This window comes from Plectropomus leopardus, chromosome 21 (genome assembly GCF_026936395.1).
Source record: "Plectropomus leopardus strain MGB_pleo_1.0 chromosome 21, ASM2693639v1, whole genome shotgun sequence".
Classification (NCBI taxonomy): domain Eukaryota; kingdom Metazoa; phylum Chordata; class Actinopteri; order Perciformes; family Serranidae; genus Plectropomus; species Plectropomus leopardus.
The window spans coordinates 20,316,755-20,341,648 of NC_142196.1; the positions used below are offsets into that span (position 1 = coordinate 20,316,755).

The 24,894-nt window shown below is 39.6% G+C and overlaps 2 protein-coding genes across 5 annotated transcripts in view; one reads left to right on the plus strand and one right to left on the minus strand.

Moving 5' to 3' along the window:
- Window positions 1-2,411, plus strand: eef1a1l3 (eukaryotic translation elongation factor 1 alpha 1, like 3). The gene is made up of 7 exons (XM_042510396.2): window positions 1-250; window positions 324-503; window positions 582-878; window positions 1,103-1,253; window positions 1,448-1,704; window positions 1,778-2,012; window positions 2,090-2,411. Exons 1-7 carry the CDS (start codon window positions 107-109, stop codon window positions 2,197-2,199), a joined length of 1,374 nt encoding a protein of 457 aa, XP_042366330.2. The 5' UTR covers window positions 1-106; the 3' UTR covers window positions 2,200-2,411.
- Window positions 2,412-3,631: 1,220 nt separating this feature from the next.
- Window positions 3,632-24,894, minus strand: part of asap1b (ArfGAP with SH3 domain, ankyrin repeat and PH domain 1b) — a 78,053-nt gene continuing 56,790 nt past the window's right edge. Inside the window, exons 14-29 of one of the 4 annotated variants that reach the window (XM_088071955.1) lie at window positions 24,370-24,536; window positions 20,525-20,658; window positions 20,186-20,277; window positions 19,908-20,094; window positions 18,060-18,145; window positions 16,712-16,827; window positions 16,547-16,614; window positions 15,886-15,993; window positions 13,993-14,221; window positions 11,744-11,812; window positions 10,955-11,116; window positions 8,899-8,977; window positions 8,676-8,740; window positions 7,035-7,609; window positions 6,031-6,153; window positions 3,632-4,996 (exon numbers count right to left, since the gene is read on the minus strand). In XM_088071955.1, the coding sequence (XP_087928081.1) occupies window positions 4,922-4,996; window positions 6,031-6,153; window positions 7,035-7,609; window positions 8,676-8,740; window positions 8,899-8,977; window positions 10,955-11,116; window positions 11,744-11,812; window positions 13,993-14,221; window positions 15,886-15,993; window positions 16,547-16,614; window positions 16,712-16,827; window positions 18,060-18,145; window positions 19,908-20,094; window positions 20,186-20,277; window positions 20,525-20,658; window positions 24,370-24,536 (2,335 nt within the window). In that variant the 3' untranslated portion in view covers window positions 3,632-4,921. The remainder of the gene's footprint in view (window positions 4,997-6,030; window positions 6,154-7,034; window positions 7,610-8,675; window positions 8,741-8,898; window positions 8,978-10,954; window positions 11,117-11,743; window positions 11,813-13,992; window positions 14,222-15,885; window positions 15,994-16,546; window positions 16,615-16,711; window positions 16,828-18,059; window positions 18,146-19,907; window positions 20,095-20,185; window positions 20,278-20,524; window positions 20,659-24,369; window positions 24,537-24,894) is intronic. The other 3 variants (XM_042510826.2, XM_088071957.1, XM_042510829.2) reach the window with 3 other exon arrangements.

Below are 24,894 nucleotides of genomic sequence, written 5' to 3' on the forward strand. Positions count from 1 at the left end.
GCAGCTGCCCAGATTAATTTAATAGACGAATTTGGAAGCTTGAATATTGTTATTTCTTCACAAAAGCCTAAAGTGAATTTGTGTGTTGAGAAAACCCGTTTCAGTCATGGGAAAAGAGAAAACTCATGTAAATGTGGTGATTATCGGCCATGTCGACAGCGGCAAGTCGACCACCACCGGCCACCTCCTCTACAAATGTGGTGGCATCGACCAGAGGAGGCTGGAGAAGTTTGAGAAAGCTGCAGCGCAGGTAAAGAAGGAAAAATAATACTTTAAACTTTTTTTAAAAAAATTTTTTATAAGACTTGTTTTGTTTTGTACAGATGGGGAAGAGTTCATTCAAGTTCGCCTGGGTGTTGGACAAGCTGAAAGCTGAGCGGGAGCGAGGAATCACCATTGATATATCGCTGCTGAAATTCAACACACAAAAATACACCATGACCATAATTGATGCACCTGGACACCGTGACTTCATCAAAAACATGATCACAGGGACTTCACAGGTAACAAGTTTTTTTTTTTAGAAATGCATCTTTTTCTGTATATTTAAGCTCTTTTTAACCCAAATAATTTAATTTCAGGCTGATGTGGCCCTCCTGGTGGTCTCTGCAGCTAAAGGGGAATATGAGGCTGGTGTGTCCAGAAGTGGTCAGACCAGAGAGCACGCCCTGCTGGCCTACACTCTGGGTGTGAAACAGATCATCGTCTGCGTGAACAAGATGGATCTGACTGAACCTCCTTACAGCCAGAAACGCTTTGACGAAGTGGTCCGAGGCGTGAGCGGCTTCCTCAAGAAGATTGGCTACGACCCCACGACTGTGCCTTTTGTTCCCATTTCTGGCTGGACCGGAGAGAACATGATCACTGCAACTCAGAGGGTAAATATCAGTGATGAAGTATTTTGTTCCTTAAGTAAAAGTATTAATACCACACTGTGAAAACACTGTCAAAAGTACAAGTCCTGCATTGAAAATGTTAAGTTGAAGTGTAATCAGGAGCATGCACTCTAATTATGAAAAGTAAATTGATTATGGGTGTTAAAGTGAAAATATGTGCAAAGGGCGTGAAGCACACTGAACAAAAGGTTAATTCCTCTGTGCAGATGCCGTGGTTTCAAGGCTGGAAATCCAGACGACGGGAAGGGAGTGCAAGTGGGAGAACTCTTCTAGAAGTGCTGGACTCCATTCACCCACCAGTGCGCACCATCAACAAGCCACTTCGATTACCACTGCAAGACGTCTACAAAATTGGAGGTTAGAAATGCTCAAATTGTCATTTTTTTAAGTTGCTCTGACTTTTTTCCAATCCTGTGAACTCAATTGATTGATGGTTCCAATCAAGAGAATTAGAGTTGGAAGAACAGTTAAAGCTGGGTGATAAAATGCCTCAAAACTTCAATTTTAATGACTGAAGTTGACCTGAAATTGCTTTTTCTTCATTCTCTCAGGAGTTGGGACCGTGCCAGTGGGTAAAATTGAAACTGGCGTCCTCAAACCAGGCATGACCCTGATGTTTTCCCCCGCCAAGCTCACTGCCGAGGTGAAATCCATCGAGATGCACCACCAGGGACTGCAGACGGCTCTGCCCGGACACAATGTTGGCTTCAACATTAAGAACGTGGCTGTGAAGAACCTGCGGCGAGGGGACGTGGCTGGCAACGCCCAGCAGGACCCTCCATCAGACGTCAGCAGCTTTGAAGCTCAGGTTGGTTTAATTACATTAAAACTTAAAATTTGCAGTTGCCCTCCGTGTCCTGACGTGTTTATTCTCTCTCCAGGTGATCATCCTGAACCATCCAGGGAAAATCAAAGCGGGCTACTCTCCGGTTCTGGACTGCCACACGACCCATGTGACCTGTCGCTTTGCTGAACTGAAGGAGAAGCTCGACCGGCGCACGGGAAATAAACTGGAGGACCAGCCGCAGATACTGATGTCGGGAGACGCTGCCACAGTCAAACTGGTTCCCATCAAACCCATGTGTGTGGAGAGCTTCTTCACATACCCTCCTTTAGGTACATACACTATTGTGTTTTTATGTACCGATCTCTCATGTTCTGCAGTGTTTTACAATATTTTTGTTTTATTCTAGGTCGCTTTGCAGCAAGAGACCTGAAGCAGACTGTTGCTGTTGGTGTCATCAAGTCAGTGGAGAAGGACCAAGCATCGAAACTCCTGCACAAAGCTCAAGTGTGTAAATAATTTGGTTTTGGTTACCAGTAAGTTCTGGTATGGCTGCCACGTGAACAGTTTTATTTGTTAAACTGCAATTTTTTGTGTTGTGACACAAAGTATTTATGTTTATGTGATTTATTCCTGTGTTAATGTTAAATCCAAAAGAAAACTGTGGAATTGGATGGAAAACTTTGGTTATTTTGAATTGTTGAGATGACAAAATAAAGGATTATACTTGAGTCTTGAATGTTCTTGATTATAATACTGAAAGAAAATACTTTAGAATATGTCTTAAAGTTTTAAACCACTGCCAGCTGTGTAAAATTTGAAACTTTGAACCAAATTTTTAAGTTTATCATGTGACCAGTTAAGATATTTAGAAAATGCAAAAGTGTCACACACCTGTTTAAATATGAAACTAATGCTGCAAGGTTAGCTCAACTCAAAGGCAGAAACTGCAAACTCTTAAGTTTAACACTTTGGTTTCTGTATGAGTTAAAACCAGTTATTAGCAAAAATGTACTTATGTTATTACAATAACGCAGAGCTAGGCTAGCAATTTAGCTCTGTTTCAAGTATCTGTGCTAAGCTAACCGCTGCTAGCTGTGGCCTTAGATAAATTAAACCATGAATTAATGCTGGGACAAAAGGTTTTCAAATTCAGTGCAAAATAATTTAATGTACAACTTGAATACCATACTATGAAACTGCTCCCTTTAAAAATAAAGGCATGTAATTAGTAAAAGCATTGGCAACAAAATGAAGATTATTGATGCATTAAGCAGTACTTCCTGTTTGATGTGTAACTCAATTTTATTTTTTTATTTCACCCACTTTTGGAGAGTTTAATCTAAAATATGTGCCAAATCTTGATCAGAAAAGTAACTGGTGAGAAAATTCCAGACTAAAAAGTTCAATATTTCAGTTTGGAAAGTATAAAACGGCACAAAATTAAACGAGTACCTCAATTTTATCACAGTGGGCAAGCATGTTTTTTTTTTGTTTTTTTATATCTTTATATAAGTGTCACTTTCTCGACTATAAGAAGATCCGCCGCTGCACTAAAGTACAGTCCACTGCTGCTTGGCTTTAATTACATTAAATCAACATGAGTGGTACTGATCTTCAGATATATTTTTTAGTACGGTTTTATTTGTATGTTTTTTAAATATTATTGCTGATGTCCATTCATGTTCAGTTTGCATTAATGCTGAAATAGTTGCTCTTGCTCTGTACTGTTTCCTGTTAAAAAACTGTTAAATGTACTTTGGCAATACTGTTCATGCCAATAAAGCCTCCTTAAGTTGAATTAATTCTCCAAAATGCAAATACGCACATTTTCCAAAACATCTATGCTCAGTTATTTTGAGTCTAACACCAACTGTAATAATCCACCTTAAAATGCACTTTTCCCACACGAACACGTTATGGTGGTTACAAAGAAACAGCAGGCTCCGAGTTTAAGTACAGCACTTTTAATGATACAATGGGTTGATGGGTTTGTTCCTTAACATGGGAAAAACTGCAAGTCAGTGAGGACTGGGTGAAAATACATCGGCTCTCCGGCCTTTTACAAAGTCCACCGTGCTTCTAAAAGACATCTCTGGTTCACAGGCAAACCTGGAAACGCACCGGATCCAGTCACATCATGGAATGATATTACATGACTCAAACTTAAAAATTTCAAGCTCATGAGGTTTTTTTTTTTCATTTTTTTTTTTTACAAGACACTGAATTGTGAACACAGGTTTGAGATTTCTAGCCTGTCAGAAAATCAAGTTATTGCTAAGATGTCCTCTTGAGTTTCCCGCACTTGTCATTAATAGTGGCTTTAACAACAGGATACCTTTTTTGTGTAGTCCTGCTTAATAGTGGCTCTTCAAACCCTGAGGTGAGCGTCCTTGAACGCAGCACTCCACTCAATTCCAGTCATTGTTACACCATGCACAGAGAAGGTCAAAGGACTGTGGAGATGGCGTCGAGTTCACACACAGAGCATACACACAGTGAACAGTGTAACAAGGAGTAAATTAGTGACCTACAGTGAACCACAGGCTTTGATATTCCACCACACAGTAGCAGCAGGTTTCTATACTGTAAAACAACCATAATACGTGTACACACAAAGCAAGCAAGAACAAGGAGTACATTTAATGTTTTAGCTCGGGGAGGGAGGGGGGGGGTGTCTGTGGGAGCCTCTTCAATTATGATGGTAAACAGGGATGCAAGACACAAATAGTGACGTGACCTATTTCACATTCCTCTTCTTGTTTGTCCTTTTTCCAGAAATATAAGCTGATAATTTCTTGAGGGCCAGTAAAATCAATACAGATAAAATTCAAAGTCTACCGCCCTGATGCTTTATCTGACAGGTAGAGAGAGAGAGAGAGCAATGGTACATGTTTTGTACAATAAAACATGTATATACACTCACACACAAATATATATATTTACATACATATATACACAGTAACAGCATAAACATAGACTTTAGGTAAGTGCTAGGGTTTTGAGAGTGGCTTGATCACAGCCGTGCTATAGGGTTAAGATAATACTGGTAAAGGAAGAATACACACATTCTTTGTACAGCATGGATGAGGCATCCATGGCTAGATGAGCCTTCTTGGGTTTCGTCTTTGTTGTTGTTTTTTTTTTCTTTAGGACACTTGTCGTGTGACAAGAGGTGTTATGATAGCTATTTACAGACCTCCCAATTTAGGGAGAGGTGTAGTGCAAGTCTCTCTGGCTGTCAGTCACTCAGGATGTGCACAAAAGACATGGGGAACACCCCTTTTCTTTCTGGATCTCCTTCAATGTGCCCGATCTGGAGGTGAAAAAGAGAGAGAAACAGAGTAAAGAGGCATTCAGTGTTTGTTTTTGTTCCCCTGAGGTTGTTCAAAATAGGGCTGGGCGATTAAACGGTTATGATAATTATCGATTTAAATTTCCTAGATAGAAATATAATTCATATCCATTCAAATCTTATAATTAAACCAACCATATGCTCATACAGGGGCGCAGAAATGCACCGCAAATGCCAGTTACCAACCGCCAATAACCAGAAAAAGAAGTTGAAGATGAGACAAATAAAAAATAAAGTTATTTTTAGCATGATCGTTTTTACCCAAAATAACTGCAGTGAGCTACATGACGATCGTATTCACCACATAGCGTTTGCTGCAGTTCCTGTATAGTCGATCCATCTAATGCTCATATTAAGTTAACAAGTTAACGTGACTGACTAATCGGCTATTTCTAATAATGATACGACATAACGTGACTAAATGAATGCAAACAAAATTTTCATGCATTTCCTCGTCCATAAAGATTTTAAACGTGATCAGACTTTTATTGGCGATAAATGACCCAAGTTACTTGCCAGCGTCAAAGTGGTTTTACTGTTATGATTTTAATTAAGAAACGGCAGAAATTACATATTGCAGATGTTAAAGTTTTACATAAAATACTGACCACAGGAGAGATTTTTCTTTTGTCTTTTTTGATAGATTTCATTGTCAGCAGAAACACGTCATTTTTTCAAACCGTCCGTACAGTGACATTATTTTGATCATAATTGTTTAAATCTACCTTGAGTTTGTGACATTTCACAATGTTTGTCATGTTCTGACAATAAATAACTGTCTTGCAGTTAACTGTATGTTTTTTTGAAGTTTCGCTCTCGAGCAGAAATCAGCCTCAAGAAACAATTGACATTTATCGCCATAATTATCAATATCAACTTATTTGAATATTTTTATTGTGATTTTTTTTAGCAATATTGCACAGCAATAGCTGAAAGAGGACCAATAAGTACTAGATTTTTAAAAAATAAAAGAAGATATTCTCATACATACTCACCCACCACTCCTGGTCCTCTTCTCCTGTAACTATAATCACCTCTCCTTCGACAAAAGTCAGTTCGTCATCATTGTCGGCCTGGCAGTCATAGATCGTCTTCACTCGTCGGGCTTTGCTCTTCCCCTGGACATACAGATAACAAAACTGTCATCATAAGTCGTGTTTCTATTCACCTGTCAAGCTAATTTCAAGCAAACTTTTAAAATGATGCAAAAAAAAGAAATTCAAATTAGATGCTTTTCCATCCAGACTTTTGGATTTACGAAGTTTCATCAAATTTTGCTGTTTCCATACAGCTTTTCTAGTGCGATACTTACAACTGCACATAAAAATACATTTCTGGAAACACAGCTGGAGTTAACAAAAACTTCTCTTTGTGTCAAAAAAACTATTTCTTTAAAAAGAGACCTGGGGAAAAAATAATCTACATCACATAAAAGCTAAGTGTTTTCTCTATGAAATTACTCTGCTCTTAAAAATTCAGGACGTACCTTTAAAATCAATTCAAGGGGCAATTTACATTTCATTTCTTGTCATATCCATGCATAAGTCAGAATACCTTACAAACTTTTGGCCCACTGAAAATCCCAGGTCACTGCTTCTGTTGTATTTAAACTGAGAATATGAGGAAAATATCTGAAAATGACCAAATTTGCAATCTGATGCAGTAGAAATAACTGGCACTGCACTGCCAGCAGTAGGAGACAAACTCACCGGACACCACAACATCAACAGTAATAAAATCTCCTATATGTCGATAAAAAAAAAAATCTTCAATCTGGATTCTGGCGACAGAATCCAGATCAACAAAAAGTTTTAATTTATTCATTTTTTTGTAAAAGAAAAAAAAAAGAAGAAAGAAACAAAAAAGGATATTGGAAAATATATCATAATAGCATTCTTATATATTTATTTTTAGAGTACTTTAATTAAATTGCCTCTGAAAAAATACCTACATGCTTAACTTTAAGAGTAGTAATTTGCTGGCCTAAAAAAAAAACTACCGTGTTTATCTTCCTCGGGAGCGGCACTGGGGTCTCTGCAGTCCCTGTTGGGGTCCCATTGGTGTCTTCAGCAGCTTGTTGGGTGGGGGTCCCGATATTCGCCTGCTGATTAGGTGACGGTGAGTCTTGCTGAGGCTGCGGTTGAGGCTGTGGTTGAGGCTGCGGTTGAGTTTGAGGCTGAGTCTGAGGTGGAGGCGGAGGTTGCGTTTGCGGCCTTTGCACCGTCTCTCCGGGAGGCGGCCTGGGAGCGGACTCAGCTGTTCCAGGTTTCGGGGGGATGTCTGCGAGATGAGGCTTGGGAGGCAGGTCTTTGAGCTGGGGTTTGGGCGGGAGGTCTCCCAGCTGAGGTTTAGGAGGGAGGTCCGAGAGCTGCGGCTTCGGGGGAAGTTCTCCGGGTTTAGGAGGAAGTTCAGACGGCTGCGGTTTCGGGGGCAGGTCTCCCAGCTGAGGCCTTTCTGCCAGAGGAGCTTTCTGCGGGGTGTCAGTCGCCGGCGGGGACTTCTGGAAGACCTCTGGAGGCTGGCTGCTCTTATCCATAGACGGGTGGTGTATGGTGTCAATCTTCCGCAATGCCACTGAAGAGAGAAGCATAGAGTTACTAAAAGTGTGACTTCAGTATTTTTCACCCTGGAGCCTGTTTTTGTGTCTAAGTGAGTAATGGGAACAACAATTTTTGAAACTGGGCCATTATTGAGCGAGATGGCTGCAGCCGTGAAACACGCTGCAATGTAATGACTCGGGGCAATTAGGATTTGTCTAGAAGTGTTTTTGTTTTGTTTTTTTGTTGCCACTAACAGGCTCTGAATATTATTTTGATAACATTTAGGAAAGGATCACTACAGAGGTAGACTTTGTTTAAAAGTAAAAGTTTTTTTTCAAAACCAGGAACAGCCCGTACAGAGCCAGCACATTTTAACAACTAACTGGTTGAATTTAGAGTTTAATTTTTATTTATTTAATTATTTTTATTATAAATTTTATTTTGCTTCTGTCGTGTTTGAATGAAGTTTGAATAAAATACTTTTAGTGGACTTAATTGCCGGTGCACAAATGTCCCCTGTGGTTACAATACAGCCTGTTCCCGGCTCCCAGCTGCATTCTTATTATAATAATAATGATAATAACTTTATTCATTAAGAACCTTTAAAAAAGAGTTTACAAAGAGATGTGACAAACAAAGCAAAGCAGAGGGGAGAAGGGTCTCTCGCAGTGGCAATATAACAACAAAGGCCAAACAATTATGCCACACTGAGGCCAGACAAAAATAAAAATAGAATTACAGAAGAGAGCTGAGGCAAAAGCACATTAGAAGGAAGATAATGGAAAATAGAGATGGAAGCTATTAAAAAACAGAATACATAAATGAATAATAAATAAAAACCCACACCAATAAAAGTAAATACAATTAAAAGAATAAAAACAGTAAACAAGCAATATTATATTACTATAATTAAGAAGAAGACATAAATTATAAGTCAAATTAAAAAAGAAAAATTAAAATAGAAATTCTTCTCGCTGAGTGCTGGACCAATTTTAGTCACTTTGATGCAAAAAATGGGTAAATAGGGTCAAATACCAAAAGTTAATAACTTCTTTATTTTAACAGCTCACATTAAAATGAAAACTGGATTAAGTGTGTACCTTTCTGAGGTAGTTTGGGAAGAACCCTTGGACCAAGTGTAGACTTTGTGTTGCTTGAAGTAGTGCTGGAAAAAGATTTGATTCAAATTAAGTTAAATGAAAAACAGAATCTAGAAGATGCATGCACCTTATCAGCTAAAATACGTTATAGTAAGAGAGAATTTCAGGCCAATTCAGCGTAAAACTTCACTGTGATTTTTTGTTGTTGATTTTTTTGGGGTACCTTTGCTGCTGAGGAATTCCTTCAAACTTGTTAGAAACAGGAGACATCTTGCTGACTGGAGGAGGGGTGGAGTCACTTCCTAAAACATCGACATTGATGACGACACAAGATTATTCAACACCAAAACAGAGAGCTCGTTAAGAGAATAATTTAATATAAATGTGAAGATAAATTAACATGCTGTGATGGTTTAAAGAAAATAATGAGGGAGGCGTCATCTGGCTGAGCTTTCTATGAGCCCGTGTTATTTTGGGGTTGTGCAATAAAGTGTCATCATTTAATTAGTGGTTGGGTGTTACTGTATGGGTGACACAGAATGCACAAAACACCACAAAGGACAAATGATAAAAGTGGAATAACAGTAAAAATATCCCCGTTTTACACATACGGGGCACAAGAGTGCAGGTAAGATGACTGAGGTGATTTTTTTTTTCTTCTTTTGTGTCCATGTGGTGGTTACAGGAAAACAACCAGAGTTAAACAAGTTGATGTATGTATTCCCAAAAAAAGTTTCAATTTTTCTGAGTCAAACTCATGGCTGTGTCTTAGTGCAGTTTAAAGTATGTTTATTGGTGAACTCGGCTTAACTTGAAGATGTTTATTGGATAAAAGTACTACATTGCATCCTCTCTGATGGTGCATTTATGAAGTTTGAAGACATAGTGATTCAGTAAGTTTCAGTCTCTTAATTAGTATTCATGTTAACATCCCAAAATTGACTTAGATGTCCAATATTTAAGGCAGTTAAACCAAACTTTCAGAACTGTAGGGCTATAATATCAATACACTGTGGTTTTAATGCTCTTGCAAACGACTTGGACGTAGCATTAAGCTGATAATTTAATAGTTTATAGACATAAAAAAAGCTGAAAAAAAATCTTTAAGGCACAAAAAAATCCTGACATTTGCATTAATATGCATTTTTTGGAAACAGTCTTTGGCTGTTTATTTTAAAAATTTAATAAGCAGCACATGAAGAGGAAGTCTGATAAGACCAAATGTCTTTGTTTATTGTGAAAGATAATTAAAAAATGTATAAATTATCAAGTGTAGTTTAGTTAACAGCCATTGGAGAAATTTTGTTGCATATGTTTCTGCTCTTGAGAGGAGCTACACACATACCTGGAGGTGACATGACGATCAGTTAGATGATAGATGGAAAACTAATCAGCTACTATTTTGAAAATCAATTGTTCATCACTGATCAAGAAAAAAAAATGAAAACTATTCTCTATTCTCCATCTTTTCAGGCTTGAGGATTTGCTGCTTTTCTCATATCTCACGTCTTAATAAACAAAATAATTCGGACATAAGATAAATGTGATCTTTTTTTTCTCCACAACAATACGATAACTGCTGATATCACAAAGTCTGCCACAATAAGATTTTGATTCAATCCACTTTAGGGGGCTGCGTTTGATTTGAGATGATATCAGCAAATATCATCATTGTCTTTTTATTGCCTGCTTACAATTGTCTGCTTGGCATTAGGCTGCTGCATTGTTTCAATTTTTAGGAAGGAGGTATGCTTGGGTGGAAATGGTGACACAAACGTGACTTGGAAATTTCAAAATAAAGTCATATCTTAAAAATGCTCATATTTATATATGTTTTAATTGATTACCTTGGTAATCAAGGACTGGTATATGGATACACACTGATGTGTCATTACACTCCTCATAATTAATTGATTAATTTTTAAAAAATACCAGATAAACTCTTAATAACAAAGAACTGTTAGTTGGAGCCCAGCACATATCAATGTAATGAGCTGAGATACCAACATACCTATAAACTGCACAAAGAGGCATCCATTAGCAGTCATAAATAACAAGATTAAAATATTTTTGTAATCTTGGGTACATCTGATTAAATGCTTTTAAGTCAAAGTCCTCTCACATGCTTTTTTTTTCTGGACCTGTTTTTCATTTTCTACATTTTTTTAAGTAACTTTCGAAATAACCCTGCAAATTTTTTGGAAGTTGATAATATCCGAGCTTCAGACTGGAGCCGAGTGACACCAGCCCTACTGTTCAGACGTGTGCTTGCGTCTCACCCCCAGTCAAGCCCCCTTTACTGTGTGGACTGTGAGAGAGCGGGCTGGGTGGGTCAGACAGGGTGCGTTTGTGTCCAGGAGGTGGGGGCGGAGGTCTCTTCTTGGACAGGGTGGAGCTGCCTCCTGGTGTGAGTGTAGAGGGAGGGCCAGATGGGGGAGGAGCTGGAGGAGCGATACATAAAACACATGAGGTGATGTGGCCCCCCCAAAAAAGTCATCCTGTTAACCCCGCCAAAACCCAGAGAAGGTAGAGGAGAGGATAATGAAACATGGAGAGGAGAGAAGATATGGAAAAAGTTTTTGCTGTCAGGAGGATAAAATGAGGAGAAAACAACATACTGTCTGAAAAAATATAAATGGGTGGGAATGCAAAATAGGAAAAAAAGGACACTATGATTTGGGCATCTTTTTGGTGTCTCAACTGGGCGAATTTAATTATGAATACGCCTGTTTGTGTCTAATGAGACTCCGAAACACTCACTAGTCACTAATAAAGAGAAAAGTAGGGCAAAAGCAGCTAATAGAGAGCTCAGCCAGAGAGGAATCAGCTGTGGTTAAGAGTTTACAGCTCAAGGATGGCGGGACATGAGTCCAGTGCGATACAAATTCATGTAGGCAAGAAATAATTGACTGGAGACTGGGCTTGCCTATATGGTCCCATTGTTCCCTTAAATAAACACCACCACCCTGTAAATCTGAGCTGTAAAGGAGGAAACAACTGAGGGAGAAGTGTATATATATGGGGCACACAGCCGAGTAAGGGGGAGAACATAAAACCAGGATATTCACTGATGTATGGTCGAGTGCCAGCCAGTGTGGCGTAGTGCGAATGAGAGCCAAGGAATGCCAAGTGTGGAGCTGAAAGAATAGAGAAACAAAAAAGAGAAAGAAAAGAGAGCGAGATGAGGAGTGTGGGAGAGAATCTACAGTATGTCAGTCTTTAAAAGAGCTGCTCCCACACGCTGTAAAATAACAAGATGAAATCTTATCAGTGGCAAGCAAAGAAAAAAAGAGAGAAAAAATGGCGCAAAGCTGGCCTCGGGGGGCGAGCTCTTCAGCCACAGCTGAGAGAGAGAGAGAGAGCGCTGCGCTGCTTATCTGGAGCATCTGAAGAGTTAGCATGTTGTTCTCTATGTATGTATGTTATTTAGCCTCTTACTCAGGCTTTTCATCTTATTTTTGCTTATATCAAAGTTAAAAACTTCACTTGTTTCCAGTGTTGTTGTAATTATTTAAGGGCCCTGACACACCAAGCCGGCGCTCAATGTCGGGCTGTCGTTGAGCGTCTGTCGCCCCAGTTTATGCAGCGTCTCCTGCACAGTTGGCACTTGTTGCCATTTTTCCAATTTTTCAGCAGAGACGGCAGAACCTGACGGTGAGTAAAATCACACTGATTGGCAGGTCAGCTCAGCTCATGAGACGAGAAACGAGAGTGAGGAAAGCAAAAAAACGGCTAAAGTCAAGATGGCGTGAGATCAAAACAAACTTGCTATATTAGGTTTAAAAAACACAATTGAAGCCTATGAGCTCCTTAGCAAAAATAGAAAAAAATGGATAAATTTAATGTTTCATTAACTTAACTTATAACTTTTAGTATATATAGTACCATAATACTAGGACTTACAAGCTCTATACTGCAATACAAGATCAATGCAGTGTCTTTATTTCCACTTTTTTGCTGAGACATGCAGCTTCAGCCTCAGTCTTTCAACATTTTATCAAGTTTGTAGGTGGTATGTGCATATTTATGTGCATATTTAAGATTATTTTACAGGGTTCTTCTCTAGTTAAGGGAGTCGCCACTGAGCCAGAGACAGAGTTAGTGTTAATTAGTTACAGCTGATAAAATCTGCCAGCGACAGTTGTCATTTCAGCCAACAGAATCGCGGGTTGTCAGCTAGAAACGAGAAGCCAATTTTCACTCACTTCTGTGTGAAAACAAAGACAAATTACACTTTTTGATGGTTAACCAGCACTGCTCCCAGTAGACCACACACACCAACTGAACTTAAATTAACGAGCAATTTACCACGATGTGCAATTTTTTTCAGTGTGCAACTGGTATATATATAGATTTTTCTTACTATTACTATTATTTCTTACTATTTTGCGTCTTGTTTTTGTACTGTTTATAGTGTTCTTTTTGCTCTTTTTTTCTTGTACATACTGCTTTAATATCCCTTTGCTGCTGTAACAACGCAAATTTCCTCATTGTAGGACTCATAAAGGATTGTCTTATCTTATCTTATGTGTGGGAACAGAGACTTTGACTGCAACGAGCTTAGCAAAGGGTCAACTGCAACAACTGGAAACTGGTGAAATTTCAATCCTCTTGCTTTAAGAAAAATAAGATTTTAAATGCTCAATAATGGATTAAAATGACTTGTTGAGATGGATGTTTTGCAGAGTAAGCTCTTGCAATGTTTTCAGCTAAAGCTGTGACTGTTAAACCCCTCCACAGAGGGAGGAGTGTTATCTTTAATTCTAATACTGCAGACACAGCACACCCACAGCGCACCGTGTGTGTACTGCGTCGAGGAAAATGATGAAGTGTGCACCCTGCTTCCCTTTCACAGGCCTGAATAACCATCGCCACCCTGCCCTCTCCTGCAGCCATGTTTTCCTGAAGGTTTACTGTGTAAGCAATCTTAATGACACCTGCATCCCGCCCTCTGATTTGTGTGTTGACAAATTGCATTCCACTGCAGGGTGTGTGTTTATGTGCATGTGTGTGGACTGACTGACAGCGCAAAGATGAAACTTTCCAGAAAAGTCATTACAAAGTGCTTCTCTGCACCTAACCCTGCCCTGGATATAATCAAACATTAACAGACATCATAAAGTGCAGTTTAAAGACTATCGTCCGTCTACAGTAATCAAACACAGTGAAGCATACAGACGACCATTTGCATTTACAGTCTGACATTTGGAAATTAGCAGAATATGATCTCCTGAATTGACTGACTGTCCTGGTTTAAACTATTGAGATGAATAAAACTGAATATGGCTCAGGAGCACTTGGAGCAGGCAGGTCTGACCTTTGCCCTGGTTCCTGGGTGGCAGCGGCGGCCCGTCGGCCACAGGGGAGGAGCTGAGGTCGGTGGAGGCGCTGTACATCTGGTTGGTGAAGGCGCTGTAGGACAGACGCTGCTGTTTGTCCCGTTGGCTGATGAAGCCCGGCAGGGAGAGCTTGTCGTGGGGGGAGAGGCTGGAGGAGTGGCAGAAGCTCTGAGGCCTCGGGGAGCGGTCCTTCTTGATGGGACTGGGCTGCAGGGGGGACATGAGGGGGGACAGCTGAGACAGAGCTGATATTGGTGTCGGAGTACTGTTGTTATTTGAATATGCAGAGCTGACATCATAAGGAGGGGTTGACCGATACTGATTTTTCAGGGCCGATACCGATTATTAGTAGTTAATGAGACGGATGACTGACATTTGGAACCGATATGCATTTAAAATAAAAATTAACATCTTTCAGTCAACATTTAGAATTTGGAATATAACAAACTCCTTTAGCAAATATTTAATTAAAACTGAAACTTTCAACATCACATATAGCAAGTTGTGCTGTAATCTCAGTGGGACCAACTTGGTTAGATAAAGGTTAAATAATTTTATATTTCTGTGAGAGTGTGCTGAATATACCCACTTAAATATAGTTAAAATGAGGTTCTAAAAACCTTAACTTTTCAGACAAACTTATATCTAACCGAAATGTCTAGATGAATTCTGAATCGAGCTTCCTGGAAAATGTTTCTTTAATCTTCCTTCAGCTTGCCCTATTTAATGCTTAAAGTTGCAGTCTAAAAATCTAATACACTGTTTGTCAAATTCAGCGAATATCTCCTCACGGTCGGCTAGCTGTTTGTTTCGCCTGTCCGCTAAAATAAAAAAAAAGGTGTTCATACACAGCCCTGGCTGTGGAAATGGGAAAAAACAAAATATCTCTGAACAAAGCTACACAACAATATGCAGACTATCCTCCCTCTTCTGCGTCCTCGCCCACAAGGAACAGAGCTACTCCATGATAGTAATGAAAGATAAATAACACTGAAGATATTACTAGAGCTTTTGAGGGAGGACTGACAGCAGGAGTGTATTTGTTTGGGTGTTGAGTTCAAATATCAACCAGATCATGAATTGCAGTCTCTACCTTTAATGTACGATTTTCAAGACTACATTGCAAAATGGTGCATTGAGGCTACAGAAAGAACAATAAATCGGTATGTCTGTTCTGTCTCTACATGCTTGATGTTCAGTTAGTGAATACAGAAAGCAGAACTTTGCTCTTTAATAATAATAAAAACAGCATCAAGCGTGGGTTTGTTGATGCTTCAAATTGTAGGAAATGTATGTACACTCCATCTCAGCTTCTCTAGAAGCATCTTAACAAAAACAAACAAAGGAAAGGGCTCTCCTAGGCAAGTCACAAGTAATAAGAAAAAAAAATAAACATAGAAAATTACAGCTGACAAATTCAGGCCAATTTCTACAGCTGGCGAAGCTACAACTAATTATTAAAATTATTAACGGCAACCTATCAACAACAGAAACATGATGATGGGGAGGGTAATGATGATAATAATTATCGCTTTTTTATTTATCACAACACAATAAGACACTTTAAATTTTAAAGCGTTACGGATGTGTTGCGGTTTCGCGATATAGCAGTGTTGACAATAACCGTGATATCTGATTGTTAATAATACACATAATATCATGTAAATCCAGCAGCTCTTAAATCATTAATTTTTTTCTGTTATCATTTTATTTCCCTCCCCCAAAGCCATGTGATTGCCTCTTCACTATCCATTAAGTGTAATTGCTCTTTTTCTGTGATTTTGTACAGTTAGAGTTGCTCAGCTCAGTACGTTTGTATTTTGAGTGTAATTCAGTTTACAAGAAAAAGATAAAAATGAAATGAATCGAACCTTATCGTCGAGGTCGTCGTCGCTCTCGTCCATCTCCTCCAGTCTGAGGCTCCATTCGTACTCCACATGGATGTGAGGGTTGAACTTCCCCTCTGCAGCCTGCACAAGCTAAAACACACACAAACACACACATTCATCACCAAATAGCTGCTATACAACCCAATATCAATCAAATGGAAAACAAGATAAATAAGAGAACAAACAATAAAATGTTAAATCACAGTAACTCTATAATTCAGGATCATTTGTAATAATTAGCAGGATAATCATGCAACATCAAACATCAGTGGGTATTAAACATTATCCAGCATACAGAGCTACCATAATAAACTATATTGTGTTAAATTTGCTGATATATGTATTATTTATTACAGATTTTACACTGCATTTAGCTTTTTTTGTCTGCATGCTCATAATAGTGTTAATAATGAAAATACATCAACAATTATTTCCACTCTGCTGTCCCTGTTGCCTGAAGGCTGGAGATAGACTTTTCACTGCCATCTAGTGTTCTGAGTAACCCTCCAAATAAACACCACAATTTAAACTCCACAACCTTTTGTTTATTTTGTCCATTTTTTTGCGATCTTTTAAATGTTTTTTAGAACATTAAAATAAACTGTGATGTCCAAAATCACCAGCTTGGCACTCCTGTACTTACTGCCTCCTCACACTGAGTGTTCCTCAGTCGCCTGGCAACATCCAGCGCCGTCTCTCCGTTCTGATTGACTGAAGGAAGAGGAGGGATAATCAACAGCTGAAGAGCCTGATTCGTGCGTACAGATGACATTACCGAGAGAGAGATGAAATTCGACGTGTGACTCACCGATATCAGTCGCCGGCTTGCCCCTCAGGAGTAACTTGAGGCACTCTGGCTTCTCGTACATGCTGCAGTAATGCAGGGCGGTGTTCCCCCACTCCGTCTGCTTATCCAGGTTACCGCTGGGATAAACACACACACACACACACAGTCAGGACACAGGTCACAAGCCTGAGGGTGTTTTCCACAATCCTGCAGCTTCAGGTTAATGTGTTATTACCCAGGATTTTGTGATTTGAAAGTCTTTTCCAGTCCCTGTTTCCCCATTTATTTGTCTCCTCATGTGCAGTCCATGTGCAGTATATATATATTTATACTAGTGCAAAAATTCAATTTATTCTAGTGCAATATTTACATTTATATTAGTGCTAGAATTACATTGTCCTCGTGCATTAAATACATTTATTCTTGTGCAATATATACATATACTTATACTAGTGCAAAAAATAAGATTTATTCTAGTGCAATAATCACATTTATACTAATACAATATTTACATCTATACTACTGCAAAATATAGTCATTTTTTTCTGGGGCAATAATCAAATATATGTGTACTAGTGCAATAGTTACATTTATCATTGTGAAATACTTACATTTATACTTGTGCAAATATTTCATTTATTCTACTGCAATAAATAACTCCAATTGCAAAATTTCAAATTTGGTGATATATATTTGTTTGATATTTAATATTTATTTGTTGTTATTTGTTTCCTGATGTTGTTTTTTGGCATTTTTCTTGTGTCTTTTCACTGCATTGGTTAGGAGTACTACTCATAATGTAAAATGACAATAAAGGCTTTTTGTTTTTTTCAAAATAAGCCGTGACGAACCAGCTTCATGCTACACTGTTAAATCAGGTAAATAATCCCTTTAAGATTTCTTGTAGCTTCCAAAAGTGCAGGAGACATATCTTAATGAGGGCTAACATGGTATGAGCACAGCTATTAATTAATGAGAGGGTTCCACTTCTTGTGTGTGCAGTCGGAGCAGTGGTGGGTAAACAATTGAAAAGAGAGGAATAAATTAAGGCAGAGAACAAGTGCTTGACCCATTTCTGTTTGCCTTGTGGGAATGTGAGCTGAGCTGTGCAAGCGCTAAGCTTCTCCTCCGCACTTCCACTGCTTTACTACAGACTGAAGCACAGAACAAGAAAGACTCACAGCAGACACGCACAGCACATTTGATACTGCGTTTTTCCACAAAACTGTTGTTCACTGCATAATTTATCTCTGAACCTCTGATCTATTTAAAGAAATTTCGACAGATTCTTAACTCGAATGGAAATCGGAGGGTAATTCCCACACTTTTGACGTTTTATTTTGGTGTTTGGTGCAAAATGACTATGTACCTGTTCTGCACAAGGAAGTCCACTAAATGCAGTGAGGTCTGGTCAGCAGTCCGTACAGAGTAGTGCAGTGCTGTCTCTCCGGATTCCTGCAGGGGGCCATCAAACACAGCAAAGACACGGTGAGACAATCTTGGGCAGCATCCATTCTGTATTCTCCCCCTCTCCATGTCTCTTTCAGCATTTAAACAAGCTGCAGTAAACAAAATGGCTCCTTAAAATAATATTTCAGCAGGCATGAAGCAGAGATTTGTACGTTTTTGCAAGTATCCCGCAGTAATTTATTGCTCTCTATGAATTAAAACTAAATCCAGGTGTTATTTCTTTATATGCAGCATTAAAGATGGAGATAGAAGATGAAATTTATGTGCTGTATGTTTGGTGCATCTATAGGGAAGAGGAAGCGCTGTATGCAGTCACGCATCCCTGTCGTGCTGTCTGCGTTTGGAGGGGGAGAATGGGATGTCACTGTGCTGTCAGCAGCCATTCAGATGTACTGACAACAGCAGATCAGATATCGGTGAGTCAGACTTCATTGCGCAGACAGCAGCAGCTCTCTCTGTCACCAAACAAATATCCTCTGTTATTCAGCTGCTGCGTTGTACACTTAATTTTTCATTAGAGAACCACCATGTCTGTGTTATAAAACCTTGACCCATTTATGTCAGATTAAGTCTGATCAGCCGTGTTGTTTACGGTGCAGCATCTTCACCATCCACCGCTTGTTATTTAACTTTCATTTATGCCTGAGCCAAAGAGGGGAGGACACAAAGAGGCCGCCACGGAATGAAAAACATGAATTATGCCGCTGCAGATGTCGTCATCTGAGTAAATATGAACTCAGAATGAGATGATGCCCTGTAACGTGGTTGCTGGATATCACCACCTGCTGGTGAAGCTATTTAGATGACTCTATATTTTCCAACTGTTACACCCGTTTCTACACTCAGAAATGTGTCAGCGCCGATTATCCTGCTGGAATTTAAGCTCACGTGAGGATGAACCACTTCAATAACATGTAGAGGGACATTTCCAGAGTTTGCAGTCTAATTTAAGATCAAGGTGTGTGACAGAAAAATACTGTAACCATATCAACTGGAGGCAGATGAGCCACAAAATCATGTAGAAATTAAACAATTTTTGAAGGGCAAATTGTGAAAAGGCAGCCCAAAACCCAAAGACAGTCACAGATGACTAAAGCTTCTTTTCCACCACAAAGTCCAGTTCAGTTTTGTTTCAGAATGGTTATTTTCGCATTTCCATTGTAAAAAGTTATGGATATTGCGAACAGAACTGTTCTTTTCCGTGCCTTTTTTTCATCACCCTGCTGTTGAGATACCTAGCACACACTGAAATTAAAAAGTGGAGCTAGAAACACTGCAATCTGTTGATTGGTCAACAGAGAATAGAGATAGAGATAGAGACTCTCATTACTCCAGCCTGTTCTTTTTTGTTCTGAAAAAGTCAGTGTGCGACCCTGTTTTGTGTACGATCGGCGAGATTCAGACATCTCTGTGCATCATTGTTTAAGAGAAAATAGAGGAAGAACCGCTTACATTTAGGAATTGTGTCTGCTGTAAAAAAAGAAAAAAAAGAAAAGCAAAACAGATCTGGAGTTTAGGTAGATGTCCATAGTGGTTACATACAGGTTCTATACTGGAAATGTGTGGTGGAAAAGCAACTTATGACAATCAAAGAATAGCCATATTTGAGACTCTGGAAGCAATGAATCTTCAACTATTTACAGAGCACGACTTTAAACGAATGATAATGGTGCTCCATAACTGCTGAACATGGAAATAAACAACTGTTTGCTACATGTGCATATGTCCATAAACTTAGATGACTCACCGGTCCAACCTCTGGGAGCGGCTCCATAAGTTCAACCCCCTCTGCATAGACCTGGATGAGGGACAGCAGATCCCTGGACTGAACCGCCTCAAACAGCTCGATCATTTTAGCTGCCGCAGACGTGCACGTCTTCCTCGCATACTTGTGGTCCACGTATTTAGCGTTGATAAACTCCTTCCTCACTGTCCTGTGGAGGCAAAGAAGAAGGTTCAGTCGGCTGTTTGCACATTAAACAAACCTCGTTTTCAGGCAGCTTTTCACCCTCGGAGAGTACTCACATGTCGCTGGATGGAGTGGGCTTTGGTGAAGGGGACGGGAGGTTTCCCTCCATGATCTCATTGAAACTACTGTTCCCTACATTCTTGGCCAGCTGAGGGAGAAAGACGAAAGAGTCAGCATCAGATTACAATAGTGAAACAGCATTGACATGTTCTCTGGGACAGACGAGGACACTGGTTCTGGGAGTATCTCTGCTGCTTTAAGGATCAAATTCTGCTCTCTGCTGTGTTTCCACTAGTCTTTCATTATTTTTAATATTTCACTCGAGATGAAAATAGTAAAGGGCGTGCCTCAAAAAAAGCTATTTATGCACTCGGTAGACCATTTCTCTGACTCACCAAGAGTTCTGAGGTCCCTAGCTTGTCGAGCTCCATGGACTGGATGCGGGAGATGTGGACCCCCATCTCTCTGTGGATGCCAGAGCACTCGATGCAGGTCAGGATCCCCAGGTTGGTAGACAGCCACTTTGGATCTATGAGCACAGACGATATGAGTGTTGATACTCTCCAAAAATGTACCATAAACAAGTAGATGGACAGATGGTGTAGATCCATTAAAATTATTTTAAATTGGCTATATGCCTCAGATTTACACCTGTACTGAAGATCAAATAACATATTTTGATTTAAGTTGCACCAGGTAACTCTGAAAGCTCCAAATTGCTCCAAAAAATGCCAGAAACTGTACAAACAAATGTCATTTAAACTCAGCTGAAGTCCAGCCTTGGACCTGTCACCCCCTTCTCAGCTGTCAACTATCAGCTAAATGCCCTAAAACTGTATTTAAGAATTAAAACAAAGCAATAGATTTTTCAGCAGTAAAATCAGTCCTGCCTATACTCAAAATACATTGTGTGTGGCTGCGTTGTATTCTGGTGCTTTACAGCTGTTGTCAGTAGGGAAATTGGTTTCTCAGCGTCTCTACATTTGATTTATTCCTGTATGATTGCAGAACTTGGGAGAAAAATGGTGCGCCTCGACAGGAGCTATTACTCTCACTTGGGACTGACACCAAAACCACAGACACCAATGTTTAAAGATAGTTTTCTATACATTCTCTGCTATAAAACAACTTTATAACTGTGCTGTGACCAAGATAACAAGACAAACACTTTCTAAATTTGGTCTTTCTTCTGTGAGAATCAAAACAGGCTCAGAAATGCAAAATTTATCAGCACTGCATCCCCGTAGTTTTTTAAATAAGTTTGCCATTTCCACCACTGTAATAAAACAAATCCCTTTAAGTCACCATAATGAGAAACATCCTGGAAATAATGTCTTAGCATTTAAAAATAATGATACATTTTCTTATAAAAATAAAAATATTGTTCCTTATTACTGCAAGATATGTTGTCCCTGATCAGCAAAAGTTAAGTTTTGCAGGTTGCCTTGTCTTTTTTTAGAACTGTAAACCATCAAATTACCTGTCCTTAGCTGCTATGAAGTAGTTGACTCACTGATTTGTACCTTATTATCTGCATAAAAAAATGCACAGACGGACAGCTCTTACGCTGGCTCTATGTTAATCCGTGTGGGCACATGAGACCCTCAGTAAGAGAAGAAATCACAGAGTACCGCAAACTGGTCGAGAAGCTTTGCCTGGATGATGGTCAGGTCGAGGCTTCTTTTAGGAGTTGGGGACAGTTTGAGAATCAGCTGTTAATCGTCAGGCCTAATTACAGTTGGTAAAACATCAGTAAGTAGTTGAGGAGACAATTTGTTCAGATATGTCTTACGTTCACTCCACACACACCATGCATGCTACTGCTTGCTGTCATCACCACTACACAAGGCCCACCTCTCAGTACATCTGGCTGCACAATGGGGAAAAACAGTGATGACGTTTGGTGCTTTATCAGCCCTGAATTGAAGTTTTTAAACTCAAGGAAAAAACATGAGGCGAACAGCAGCACAAAAGCAGCGAGAAAAACACTCATTGAAAACAATTACTAAAAGGCTCCCCTGGTGTCTAAAACACAATATATTCTGTATGATTGGGTCCTAAGTCCATATTTTTAGATATTATTTTGAGAGAGTTTAACAGGATCTTTTTTTCATCATATTGGTGCAAATGGGCTTCAATAACTATTAGAATAAGAAGTTAGCATTTTTATTCACAGAATCAGATAGATCTTTGGCCTCTGTAAGGGGTTGCTGCATTTTATTTCTACTACAGCTACATTTTATAATCTTATGATATCAGTCAATGAGAGTGATGTCCACACACTGACTCCAAACAACAATCTTACTAAATAGAAATCAAACATTTTGATCCCTGTCAGATTTTTGTGTGGTCAAAAATTTGATTGCACCTATATGTGATATGCGGGTATTTCTAATGTAATCTTGTCATGGCCAAAATAATAGCATATATTATGACTAAAATGCTGTTTAACTGTAAAACAAGCCACCAGCCATCATTGTGTCACACAGAACAGTCCACATTATGTCACCCACCAGTGGAAGCATAGCATTATGGTAATTGTAGTTTTTCTACCTCTTGAGCTCGAAAGGAAGTAGCACCAATCTACACAGTATTTGTATCTTTCTACTGCAGAGATAACCTCGTCCTTCTTTATGTTGGTGAAATACTTATTTAATTACTGAAGAGTTTTGTTTAGAAAATAACATTTTCACCTGATAAAAACCCAATTTCAGCTGATGGGATGTGTGATTTTTTACACACAAACCTTGCTTTTAAATTAAGTGAACGTCGACTGCATCAATTGGTTTATTTGTACAACAAGAACAGACCACTAGAGGACTGTCGTAGGCACAAACAGTGAACGCAGTCACATCATACTGCAGGAGGGAGATACAGCCCATTGCATAACCTACTGCCAAGCAAAGGGCACGAGCATGCTGTGATGTAGCACATAGCGCCCTCTAAATCGCTGCTATTGACCGGCATCACTGCCTGATGTTGTGGGAGATTTAAGCGAGCTTTAAACGTACAGCTGTGCAGTGTTGGTTGTGAGCTCGCTGATGCTGTGAGGCTGAGGATGCAGTTCTGTCTGTTTCTGACAAGTGAACACCAGGCAGACGCCGCTGGAAACATCAGAGGCAGCCCGAAAATCCAATGAGTCATGCACAGAAACACACACATTTTCACAACATCATGAACTCATGCAGGCTGGCGACAGGTCAAAGAGTGCACACTGGGCATGACGAGCTGGTGCACGGTGACCTCTATAGCTGATTGATGCTAAAGCCGCAAAGCTGCAAAGCTGCGTCGTATAGAGGGAGATCCCGGGAGAATATCAAATGAGATGGAGTTGTCCTCTTTCTACGCAGACCACAGGGAACAAAGAGGTGACCTTTGAAAGTCATTACAATGACCTTCCATCCGTAGAGTTAATTTTATGCACTGAGGAGAGGAAGTCCTGTCAGAGAATGCCTAAAATCTATTGTAAAGTAAAACAACAGGAAACAAACTGAGCTTAGACCCACATCTGGAACATGTGTTTTATGCTGAAACAAGTACACGAACGGATGCAGCAACAAGAGTATAGACATGACAAATTACCTCCCCTCTCCGCAGATTGCAGGGGTCGACAGAGCGTGTGTGACTTATGTAACAACGTGATGTAATGATGTTGTTTCTCAAAGCGCAGAAATGTTATTTTTTTTAACCCTCGGAGCATAAAGTCTCCCATCGGTCGCTCAGTGAGCCGCTGTGTGTGTTTGTGTTGACAGAGGAGTGTGTGTGTGTGTGTGTGTGTGTGTGTGTGCATGTATATGTAAGAGTGTGTTAAGTGTCAGAGGGCCTGAATGTCTATGCCACTCCTGAGTGCTGAGTCTTTGCTTCCTAATGTGGGGGAGGATAAGGATCGGGTTGTGTCCTGAATGCTAACAACGCTTGCGCGCGCGCACACACACACACACGCGCACACACACACTCTCTTGTTTGTTGAAGGCTGCAGGGGGATTTGTAGCTCGTTCAGTTACCATCTTACTGAAGGATGCTGAGTTCAGGGCAGCTGCGACATTGCAAAGGAATCAAGATTGGTGCGTGGCTTTAAATAAAACATTTGCCCACAGTGAAATCACAAAATGCTGAGGTGAAGGTGTTTGTCTTTCCACGTAACAAGGTGAGGGTTGACTAAGCACAAAACAGGAAGAGGATAAATACTTGTGTGTGTGTGTGTAGCCTCTCTGGAAGCACAAACAGCAGCAGAACACACCTGCAGCTCCGCAGTCGCAGCAGACTTCGTTGCCTGGCATTCGCAGCACGTCCTCTATGATGGCTTTAGTCAGATCCTCTAAACCGTCCTCGCCTCCGCTGCTCTGCTCGCCACGAAACGCCATGTTCAAAGCCTCCTCCTTACTGTTGGTCAGCACCGAGATCCAGCTGCACAAACACATCATTACTGGTGTTACAAATTGTAAGACATTTTTATTTATAATGCATTATTTTAAGCACAGTGGCAATTATTTTACCAAGAGATATAAACCCAATCAGCTAAAATGAAAAATCTACTGTTGCAATTTCAATGATCATTTGCTGAATTCATGTCATTGTTAACCCTATAAAATGTCATAAAAATGTGACACAATTTTTCTAAGCTTTAGAGGACATCTTTAAAGTGTTTGTTCAGTCTTACCAATAGTCAAAAACCCAAAGATTTTAGATTTTAGAGTTCACAATGACATAAAATTGAGAAAAAAATGTCCTCACAATTGAGAAGATGGAACTCGTTTTTTTGCTT

Coding starts and splice junctions, on each gene's coding strand:
- eef1a1l3 (XM_042510396.2), top strand. CDS start 107: ATGGGAAAAGAGAAAACTCATGTAAATGTGGTGATTATCGGCCATGTC. Junction 504..581: donor TGATCACAGGGACTTCACAG/GTAACAAGTTTT, acceptor ATTTAATTTCAG/GCTGATGTGGCCCTCCTGGT. Junction 1,254..1,447: donor AGACGTCTACAAAATTGGAG/GTTAGAAATGCT, acceptor TCATTCTCTCAG/GAGTTGGGACCGTGCCAGTG.